Source organism: Fringilla coelebs (assembly GCF_963513975.1).
Source record: "Fringilla coelebs genome assembly, chromosome: 5".
NCBI lineage: Eukaryota > Metazoa > Chordata > Aves > Passeriformes > Fringillidae > Fringilla > Fringilla coelebs.
The window spans coordinates 44933901-44946042 of NC_140033.1; the positions used below are offsets into that span (position 1 = coordinate 44933901).

A 12142-nucleotide genomic window follows, 5' to 3' on the forward strand; every position below is an offset into this window, starting at 1 on the left:
TTGTATTGAAAAAAATATGGCATCAAGATGCAGACCATTTTAGAAATCCCTTGTATCAACTTATTTTGGTAGGTTTACTCAGTAATGATGTGGTAAAATACCCCACCTCGAACACAGAATAATTTGGACAAACTTCACTTCCTACATTGTGAATTACATACAAGGTAGTATCAGGGGTTAGCTTTAGTGAGCTGAAAGACTTTTTAACACATTAATCTTTCAGAAAGCATAAGAGAAGTATTGATGGTGTGTGATGGTCAAAGCAGCAATTTTATATTATCTATATACTTTTGATATGTAATTGCAATGTGTATTTTCATAGTTGTACCCTGTATGATATTTATAGCTTCATGACCCACTATTTTGCTACAGATTTTACCTCTGTTCACATTATACCAATATATTGTGTCTGAGATTTGTAAGGACCCAGTTAAATGTATTGAAGGAAGAATCCTCAAGGTAATCAAATAAACTTTCTCTTTCTCAAAACACATTGTATTTCAAGTAAACTTTTAAATTATTTGTTTTATGTAGTCAATTTAATATTCATATATTTCTACTGTGAAAAGCAATGCTTTAAAGTTCAGCTGTTGCTTAGTGTTTCTTAGCACAGCAGATGGTAGGGATACTGTCTAAATGCAATTATTATTTATATTCTCAATTTTAGTAGCATGCAGAGCTATTTAAAAAGTTTTGCTGTTAATTTCCTACATATGCTGTTGAGTGCTTCAATAAAATCTTTCTACTCTATTTAATGAAGAGAAACTTTCCTTTCTTTGGCCCAGACTTCTCACTTGGCTTTTTTTATCTTGTTCCACTTTTCTTTTAAGTGTTTTTTTCAGTGCAGAACATGAATGACTATTTCCCCCCCAAATGTTCACATCTGGATGTGTTCTTACTATGGTGGTAGAACAAGGTTACATAAAATCTAGGAACAGATTTTTGTCTTTTCACTAATGTTCACCTTTTGTTGTTGCTGGGGTTTTTTTCCAAGGCATCCAACTATCAAGAGTTAAGAATATTAAGATTCAAAGTGATATTGGTTTTAGATATTTTCAGGAAGTGTTGATATGGGTTAGGTAGAGTAGCTGAGACTACAAGACTAAGATGGGTAAAATTTATGAAACAGGTTTTGTTAAGGGGCTGATCTTGGACAGTCAGTCAAAAACTCTTAACAGATGAAGCAAGTTCTTTCCCCTTATCAGGAGGAAGTTTTTAAAGAATTTGTTTTTAAAGGTGAAAGAAACATCTTTGAAATGATTCGCTATAATATGTAAAAGATTTCTTTCCATTGAAGATCATTCTCCATCAATGTACTATTCTGGTAGCCAAATCTATTTGAAAATTACCTTTAAATGCATTTTATTTTGAGCTAAAAGAATAATTAGTAACTTTCAAATTAAAGGCTTTGTTATTTTTAATAGATTAAAGTACTTACAGATATAGGATTTTTTATGGAGGCCTTTCATGAGCTGTCTTTGCTTATTTCGGGAGAGAGAATTCCATGGAAAATACCAGCAGGATACAAATATACTGAACAAGTGCAGGTAAACACCAGAAAAGTATGACATTGAGCTGTAATAATCAATTTTCTTCATGAAACTGCATATCCTCCACGTCTGCAAGTTGTTGCATGTTCCTAAGAAGTTCCTAAATTTCTTTCAATAGATTAATGAAATAGGAGGCTTTGAATGACATTAAAATCTCTCACTAAACAGCAGGAACAAAAATCAAATTTGAAACATGTTTTATACACTGAGTACTGCAGATACTACTGTAGAAAAAACAATTTCATGTGCAGGCATGGAAAGAATGGATAAAGGTGACATGGGCTCTTGGGCCCTGGGGAGGATGAGGGCAGCCTCAGGAGACGCTGGGCCATAATGGCGATTGCTGCCCCCAGAGCCTTGAACTCACCCCACACCAGGAGAATCAGTTTGATTCTCCCTCTGTCTGGGCACTAATGTGCTACAAGGGTGGGAAGCTGTTAACAGCTGGCCTGGACTCTTGTCTTGCTGTGAGCATAGCTGAGCAGGCAGATCAGGTTGTTGGGTAAGCCTCCCCCATAACCAGCCTTTCCTTGCCAAAATAACCTAATGATTTAATCCTGGACGAATGTGATCAAGGTCTCTGTCACCCTGGGTTTTTGAGATTTCTAGAAGGCCTTCTGATATTGACATTCTTTGTGAAGAACTTTCTCACACACTTTTCTGTAAACAACTTATTGTTTACGTTCTTTATGGAGGAAGACAGTGTTGATGGACTGTTGGCTAAACCAGTGTCTGTGGAGAGGTGGCACTGTCACCCTCCAATCCACTGTCACCTTTGTAAAACTATAAATGATGGAGTCAGAAAATAAACGCCCTCTTTTTCTTCTCACCTGGAGAGCGGCGTGTGCGTGTGTTCTTTCGTGTCCTACAGCGACAGGTCTCCCTTATCTGAGTGTGCTTTTGGGTAGGTGACATGACAAAAGGCTTCTGGACAGAGCACCAGGTGAAATTCAGCATGAACAGTAGGAAAATTTTTGTCACCAAAAGGGTTGTCAAGCATTGGACAAACTTCATTTTTGCTTCCTTTGCCCTGTGTTACAGACAGTGAAGCAGAGCAAACTGAGTTTAATGAGCTGATTTGAAGGGAAATTTCCCTCCTCCCACCTTTATTAGCTCATTGATTGTATACTCATATTGTAACGCATTACTTTTGGTTTTTTTCTATTTTACAGGCCTCACAGAAATTTGATACATCAAAACCTCTCATGACTGATACAAATTTGCAGGTAAAAAAAAACCTGAAAGAGGTAATTTTTTTATGCTATGCATAAACATTTATTCTCTGTCTTAAGAGAAAATATCCTTGTTATTTAAAAAAAATCCAGTAAATAGAAGACATATTATTTTAAATGGATTACTATTTCCTAAATTTTCAAATCTATGAATTACCTCTCAAGGGAAGGGCAGCTACCATTCTCACCATTTATCAAATGGGAGATCTAGTGTGTACAAATCTGTGGCTTTTCTGTGCAAAACACACTAATGGAAGGATTCAGGCTTTGTTGTGATATGGTCAGGTTTTATCCTGCTAAACGTTGAGAGTGTCAAGCTTTTATTGTTATAATTTCTCTCAATCAGAGTTGTCTTCATAGACTTGTCTTAACTCATATGGGGGTTGAAGTCCATTTCTGGGGGGAAAAAAATGTAACATGGTGACTCTATAAACCAGTGTCTGAACAGTCATTTTCTGATTTTATTTAAAATCACCTACTCATCAGTAACTTCTTTTGTGTTTTTCAGTTTTAATAATTTCATTTTATTAACATTCTTACGGATCCATTGAGCTGGTAGGGGTAAATGTTAGCAGAATGTGAAAAAGTTGTAACATTAAAACAAATTGGTAAATTACAATCCCTACCTTTTCCCCTCCACTTTTCTCTCTTGTTTACAGTGAGCTTGTGTGTCTCCTATAACAGCTGGTATTACAGGATGGAAATGAGAAGTGTATCTTGGCAGCTTTTGATCTCACTAGTTTCTGATTTATTTTGAAGTTGTGCATTATTTTGAGCTTTTGATTTGAACACTTCACAGTATATGTGGCACTGTTATTGGACTCGTGATCTTGCAAATCTGTGTAGACTTTCAACTTCTAAATTTATTAATCTAAAGTGAGACTATTAAACTCATGATAAAACAAGAATGCTATAATGAATAACAAAAAGAGACTATGAAATATGCTATAATGATGTGATACAATAATTTTTTTCCTTTCTTAACAGCAGACTTTTCTTTGAGTTGAGATTTTTAAACCACAGATTAACCTACAATGCAGAAAACTAGAACTTGCAGTGATAATAGCTATAATGTCATAGATGCACCTTCTGCTGTAAAACCAATCTCTGAAGCTGTAGCAAGTGCTACTAAGGGGTGAATTTTGGAAAAAACACACCTCATTCCTAATAAATGAGAATATGATGTATATTACTCATGTTAATTGTTGATTTGTGTCATTATTAATAGAAACAGAATATGTCTTGAATGTGAAAAATGTAAAATCTGTCATTTCAAATAATCCCAATTGTTAACCTTCTTGTAGGTACTGGAAGATATGTTTAATTGGAGTCTGTCATTAACAGTGGTGCCACTGTGCAACCAACAAATTATGAATAAATTAACCTTAGCCAAAATGCATCTCATCATTTGTCTTTCTGCCACAATAAATAATATACCTGAAAAAGTTGAAAAAATTTTATATTCTGTTGACAACAACAGCTTGCCAGAGCCAAGCAAAACTACAGCATCAAATGTAAAAGGTAATTATAAGGATGGTGGAAAAGTTTATTTTTATTGTTTCAAGCTTTTTTTTTTTTCACTTTTAACTGCATATGAGTTAATAGGTCATATTATGAACAATATTAATTTTAAATGTTGCTGAAAAAATTCAGTTATTATTGAAATAAGCAGTAAGACTTGCTAAGGTTCTTTTATTATTCTTCTACTACTATTACTATTAATTTTTTCCATTATTGCTTATTTTGATGTTGAAAGTCCCAATTGTAAGTAGAGAGGAAAAAACTATGTTCTTCAAATTACTGAGAATGTTTTGGTTCAGCATCTATTATCTGAAATTTTATCCATAATGTATTTGGCAGTTGATGCTGATCAGGATTCAAGACAACAGGAACAAAGAGACAGAGTGGTGCATCTCGTTGACTGTAAAGATGAATTAAATTTGGCCATGCTGAAGGTAATTTTGATTTTTAGGAGAAAAGTATTAAGGAAATGCAGATTGATCCAAAAAATGTTCCTAATGCCTTCAACGTAACAGAAATTATGTTGAGAGGATGGTATATAAAAGGAGACTAAAAATTTCTTTTCCTAATTTGATTGTAGTCTTACTAGCTGTGCACTATGTATGGATGATTTGGTGCAATAATTTTTCATTTTTGGTGCATCATTTTTCAAATGATGGGAAATATTTCCACAATCAGATCTCAGTATGACTATTTCAGCATAAAGGGTAAAGACAATGGGATTTCAAGATAAAATCATCTCCTTTCAGAGGGTTCCATCTGTAGAACATCAGAGACTCTGATGGGGCAATATGCCATACAAATAAAAAATCATTCCCTACCATTCTCATTTGTGAAATATTTCAAATTTTTTATATAGCTCTTTCTGGTACTTTATTTTGAAGAAAACATTCCACAGCTTATTACCTTCTTTGTTTGAAGGGTTTTTTTTTAGTTGGATTTTCTTCCGTTTAATTGTAAACTTTATGCTTGTCAGTTTCACATCACAAAAAGACCAAAATTAAGGGCTGACATATTCTGCATTCAGAGGGGCCTTTCACTTTGGAGGTATCTTCTTTTGGCTGTTGTTAGAAACAAACAAATAAAAAAAGTACATCGGGAGAAGGGAGGATGATTTTTGTATGGCAGTTGGTATAGGTCATACACTAGAAACTTAAAAGTTTTATTATAATAAAATATAAAATAGCAACTTGAAAATGACTAAAATAGAAATGTTAATTTGAATTTAATAATGCTCAATTAAGAGGCATAATATATTTTTTACTCTTGTTTTTTCTTTAACTATTCTATTCTTTTGAAGGAGTTTTTATGGTTTGTGGTTATTTTTGATTTTTTTAAAGTCTAGTTCTGAATTTTAATCAAAAGTAATGTATTAGATTATACAAACCTTTAAATTAATTTTTAATTCTGCAGAAAGCTCCACAGTTGAGATTTAATTTAAAATTAACTTCCTTTTAGATGTGTTTTTTACAGCTTCCTACAGATTTTTTGATCGGAAAGACTGTAAATTATAGTTGAACTTTCAGGGTACATACTGCACACAAAGATGTCAAAATATAGCTAATAAAAAATATAATACTTCTGACATCTTTAATGTTGTTTTTAATATTGTATTTATTGTTTAAAATTACTAAGCATAGTGAGAAGAATAGTATAACATTATCAAGTATAGCTATTTGATAAAGAAAGGGAAATCAATCAATAGCATTGCTAAGCCTTAAAGTATGGAGTTAAGCATGCATGGCAATAGTGCAGGCACAGTTAAGATGTTGCTGATTTAAACACAGTGATTCTGAAAACCTGACAAAAGCAGAATTACCCACCCCCATTTACAGAAAAGGCATATTGCACTTAAGTTGATTTATTTTAGGATGCAGGGGATAGCAGGCTACACAGAAAAAAATATTTCTAAAGAAAATTTTTGTTTCTTTACTTTTTGAAATCATACAACCCTGTGTGTTCTTCTCTAGGGGATTTTATTGACAGAAGCTGAAGAAAGTCTTAGCTATCTTGTAGAGGACATACAGGAAAAATATGATGGGGACATATCTCGGTATTCTGTGGAAGATTTAGAGGCTCTTATTGAGGCCAAACTTGAGCTTGCTTCTATTTCTCAGCAAAGGCATCAAGCACCTCTCAGGTAAGTAATACTGTGAACAGCCTTATCTTGCACAGCCTTCACCACCAGCAATTAAAAAATAATTTTTGTATTACTACATCAATATTGTAAATATTAGTAGTTATCTGTAGCACCTCCATTAGTATTTTTACAAATGTAAGATACACAGGCATTTATTTTTTTTATTACTGCTGTATTTTGCTTTTTAAGAGATGATCAGTTGTAGGGCCAGATATTCAGTCAGCCCAGAGAATCAGTTACAATTTCTCTGTGAGATGTTTTTGTAATAAAGTGTTGTATAAAGGCAAAGAAAAATTTGCAATCTTCATGGTTTGGGGTAAAGTCTGGATATGTTAGATCATGTGAGTTCTTATAATTTAAAATTGTACAGCAGAGCACTAATTGTATTTCTGAACTACTGAATTCTACTTTGTTCTAGAATGCCCCGTGTTTCTGTCCTAAAGGAACATTTCTTCTGAAGTACTTATTGGTTTCAAATTAAATTGAATTTTAAATAAATAAAAATTTTATTTTTAAATTACAGTGATTAAAAAGCATTGAAGTAGAGTCTAAAATACTGCTGTATTATGTCTATGGCTGCATTAGCTCTATGAATCTGTATATATCTGCATGATATTTTCTCCCAGGCCTCCCCAAATTCTGTGAATTTTTTTTTTTTTTTGAGATTCTGGTTTCTTTTGGAGAATTTAATGAAGTTACAATTTTAATGTTCTTAGAATATACTGGACATACAAAAATATATTAACTCTTTATAGATGTTAAATTCCAAACATTGTTTTGGTCTTTTACCTAGGAGGATTCGTCTGTTTAGCATACCTGTAATTTTACATTAATTTGTGTAAGAAGGATGTTAGTTTAACAGCGCATGATAATTTTATCAGTGTGAAGCTCTTCTTATCTAATATTTTATTAGAGGGAAAAATCTTTGAGTGCACAAATTGCTAACTACAGGTGGAGCATACTCAGGTGTATCACCATCACCTGCCAGACTAGATTGAGATTTGGTACAATGTAATCAGTATTTGCAACGTTTGTTAGGTCCAATCTAACTAAACACACCAGAATTGCTACAATAAATCTTATAGCACAGTAAGCATCAAAAATAAAAACAACCCTTTCTTTATTGTTGAAATAGTGGTGAAGATTGAAGTGGTAGGTGGCTCATCAGGCCAATAGATAAATCAGTCTCAATAGGATTTTTTACCCAATAAAAAATGTTTTTTCTGTGACGAAACAAGCTGCCTTCCTTCTCTCAGCTCTCTTAGCTGAACACTCGCAAATCAATGCCTTTTCAATAGCACAATTTCTTTTGCATTGTTATGGTACAGCAGTAAAGATAATTAACGAGGACAGGAGCTTCACAGTGCTGTATAGCCTACTGTACTGAAAACAGTAACAGTCTGCAGTGTGGCCTTTCCCCCAGGTTTTTGTGTATGTTATTCTAAAAGAAAGCAGTTTCCAAAAATTCAGATATTAGGACTGTATATATAATTATAATTATAATATATAATTATATAACTATAATTAACTATAATGTCATTAGGGAAGATGCAAAGTAAGAACTTGTAGGTTATTTGCGGACATTTCTCAACATGAAATATTAGTCCATTTCAGTGCTTTTTGAATTAGATTAATTTACTGTAATAGTCAAGGAGAAATCCACCAGTCACTGACAGTCACCTCATCATACTTTTGAGTGTCCTGAATTTTATGAAGTCACTATACTAGTAATCAAGGAGCAGAATGCACACTTCTGAAATATCATGTGTGTAACCTTAGCTTGATACTAGGCTTGGTAAAACCTGTATTGGTAGAGTCCTCTCTCAGACATTCTCGCCCTGCTGAACTGGTTCCAGTGTATGCAAGACATTTCAATGCAGGACCCTTCATTTTGCCATGCAGTTTATAATCCTAGGGACTTGTTTCTCTGTTGGTTTATAACTTGACTCAGATTGAAGAAACTTTTTTAGAATATCGATTTCAATGGATGTCAAGCATTGTATAGATGACTTTTTGCGACTCTCAAATTTTTGATGGGTGTTTGTTTAGTGGGTCTTATATATTGATAGTGGTCAGTATCAGGGTAAAAAAACCATCAAAAATAGAGTAAGAGTTTGGGGTTTTTTAACTTATTTTGCAGTTTTGTTGCACTGCCATGGAAGCTGTTGATATGTCTGCCTCGGATACAAATGAAACATTTCTCCAGACAGCTGAATGTTTCCTGCCTGCCAGCCTAGAAATCAAACTTTGCATGATATTACAGAAATTCATCTTTTTTTTCTCCTTTGGCGAAATGACCTAGTGGTGAAATTGTTATAGTCAGCTGTACTTTCCTATTTTGATCATCTTGTCACTTTCTGATTCAGCTGATAAAAGGATGTGTATTTTGTCAAGGGAGATATATAGATACATCACTCTTGTTGACAGCAGAAGAGGGTCACAAAAATTTCATCAAGGGAAGCTTCTGCATTACAAGCTTCTGTCTTGCAAAAAAATGTAAGCTTCAGAATAACTTTATGTATAGGACTAATCCCATTGATCTCAAGGAGACTACTTACATGGTGTCTGTCCTATAAATGTGAACTTTCTAATTGCCCAAATGTGTGTTTCTCTGCTTATGTGAATGAATTGTGGCTTGAGGCATATATGAATCTTTCAGCTTGAGGTCTATATTTTACTTAGGAAATTTATGCGTAAGCATGTAGGTAAAAATAGCCTGATTTTCAATATTGCTAAATGTTGGCAAGAGCAGTTGACTTGAGGCAGTGGTGCTGAGGAATTTAGGTTAGTATTTGTTAATAACCTATATATGCTCCTAGGTGCTGTACCTTCTCCAAGGTATTTGAGATGTGAACCATAGCATCTCATGCAACGTTTTAAGAAAAGTCAGATTTTGCTGTAATTTTAACTTTGATGCCTTGTTTTCAGGGGAGAACGCTTAAAAAAGCAGCTGGGGTACATAATTGTGTTATCCGTTTTTCTGTTGGCTTTTATAAGCAATTCTGTTTCACCTTTTCCATTGTTAGAGAGAAACTTATCATCCAATTCAACATTGATTTATTCTGTTTTCATTTTGTTGAATAAAACTGAGGTAAAGGGATGATCAAGGAGATTCATGAGGGTTGAATTCTGAAATGTAAAAACCAAAATATTAATGGCTTTGGTTCTCGTTCTTACTTTGGGGCCTATTTGTGCTGAATTGGTGTAATCCATCCAGGTCTGCATCACAAAAACAGCAAGGAGAATAGAATCAGAAATGACAGGAAGACTTTAACTGCTCTCTTATCTTAACAGGAGGTTATCCATCCTGTGGTTATACATATGTTGACAGATTAATGTGTGTAATTCAGAAGTAGTTCAGCTCTTGTTCAGAACTCTTGGTGCAAGATCTTTGCCTTTGCAGCCATTAGTCTAGAACATCTCAAAAGCAGTAAATTCACATATACCCTGAATCTCTCTCGCATTAAAAGATCTTTGCATTGTTCTGGCAGTGTAAAAAGGTGTTAATAATTATTTTCTATTTTTATATGCTTCATAACGGCCAGTCTTTACGTAAAGAGAGTCTATTAAAAAAAAGCCTGCGTAGATAAGAACTTTGGTTACACATTTTAACAATTAACCTGCTGAAAAAATCTTTTAAGTAGTGCGCTAGGCATACTCTCTGGTAGCTTAGAATTATTAGAAAAATGTTTCTGTGGGCAGAGAACATGTAGAATTGTAAAAAAAATCCAAACAAACAACCTGCAAAACCAAACTCAAAAATGTTTTTGAGAAGATGTATGAAAGTAAAGATTTACAGACATAGAGGAAAATGTGCTATTGGGAGAAACCAATACAAAGAGACATTGATTTTGACAATTCTTAGAATATATTGAGTAGTGTGTTCTCTGGACAACAATTCCTAGTATGAAAAAGGTCTCTGTCTATGATGGCTTTGCAGATGTCTTAATATCATGAAATAATTGTATTCACAAAGTCTGCTGCTGTAGATACACATTTTTGTACATGTAATGAAAGTGGAACATTATCTGATGGTATTTGAGTGCTTATAAAGAGAGCAAAAAAAGAAAAAAAAACCCAGTAGTTGATATTTTAAGAAACCTGACAATATTTTGCAATCTAAGCACATCATTTTTTGACACACAGGGCTGAATGCTGTGCCAGTCCTAATGGTGTCTGTGTCTTTGAAAGGTGCTGTTCAGAGTGAACTCCAGAAAAAGATTTAGGATATGGGGCAGGGAGTGCAGTAGATGCCATGTCATGTGATTTCGTACTGATGAGGTTTTGCCTCATCACCTTGGTGATGTTTACTAAGATCCTGTGAGTATTTGACCATGTGGATTTAACAGGAGGATTAATGCATAGCCCAGAAAAGTTTTAAGGAGAAAGGTATTAACCTTAGTTGTGGATGATATAGAACTCTCCTAATATATCTTGTAATTTTCAAATTTTTACATCTTCTAATTTCTAAGAACTTATCCCTGAAGACAGATATGCCGTGGTTGGTCTTGATCTACTGATTTGACTAGATATAAAAGGTGGACTTGACAATCTTATAGGTCTTTGCCAGACAAAATGGTTCTATGATTCTTTGGGTAATGAGAAATTATAATGGAGTTCTGTTTTGATTACTCCAACAGAATGTGATATATTTGAGCTTATATGCTATTGATAGAATAATAGAATCATTGAGCTCATCAAGCCCAACCATCAACACAGAATCACCACTGTGACCCCTAAACCACTTAATTGTATCACCCAGATCTGGATGCCTCTTAAATTCCTCCAGGCATGGTAACTCCACCATGTTCCTGGGCAACCTATTCCAATGCCTGACCACCCTAACAGTGAAATATTATCAGGTTATGTCTGTTATTGGCAAAACATGTTCTCTTAGTGCTCTTTTGTCACTTTCATAATGCAGTGCCTACAAATTTGGAAATTAGTCTGAGTGTAACCATGTTGTACTGAAGCAAAAATTGCTAAGTGGTGATTTACATCTCTAGCATAGTAAAAAATGAAGTATCTATTTTAATAAAGTCATAAAGTGGCAAATATAATTAGTATTTTTAAATCATATTGCTCTATACCACAGTGTTGCTTTAGCTTTCTCTGCAATTCGACTTCTCCAAGATGCAAAAGTTTTTTCCATGGATGTGGCACATTTTCAAGAGGAAAAGGATGAAAGGGAGTGTTTGGTATGTGTGGATATTTGTTTTAAACTTATATTTCTTTGTATATGAATCTTTTCTGTATTAGGTGTTGAGCGATTTTCATAATATTAGAACATGCAGTCATTTGCATTATGTGGTTACCATTAACATGGGGACAAAATGATCTTTGAGTTGCTTCAGATACCTGCTTGTTTAAGGTGCGCTCAATGTGTCTGTAATCATCATTATAATTTATATGAGGTTAGGAATTACAGTTTTTTATTTCTGTTACTCTCAAATGGCAGGACTGAAAATCTTCTTTCTTTTAAAACCTCAAACAAAAAGGAAGTGAAAAAAATAGCTATCAGTTGAAAATCTTGTATTATTCAGTTAAGGTACTTGAGATTTTCTGATTGAAAACTGAATTCTCTTTCAAAGAGCCAGATGGACTGTTTCACATCATTGCTGTGTTCTACATGGAGCATGATTTCAGCTGACTTCTGTTGTCCAACACAGGGATTCTGACCTCTGCTTTGCAAAGCCTGT

General features: G+C 34.0%; 1 protein-coding gene across 1 annotated transcript in view; it reads left to right on the forward strand.

Annotated features, from left to right (window-relative positions):
• The window catches only part of CFAP54 (cilia and flagella associated protein 54), a gene marked incomplete at its 3' end in the record, with an annotated part of 92888 nt that overhangs the window by 58314 nt on the left and 22432 nt on the right, over window positions 1-12142 (forward strand). The window contains 7 exon segments of the mRNA XM_084205444.1: window positions 373-459; window positions 1425-1547; window positions 2723-2776; window positions 4087-4303; window positions 4643-4737; window positions 6274-6443; window positions 11539-11641. Of these exon segments, the coding sequence (XP_084061570.1) occupies window positions 373-459; window positions 1425-1547; window positions 2723-2776; window positions 4087-4303; window positions 4643-4737; window positions 6274-6443; window positions 11539-11641 (849 nt within the window).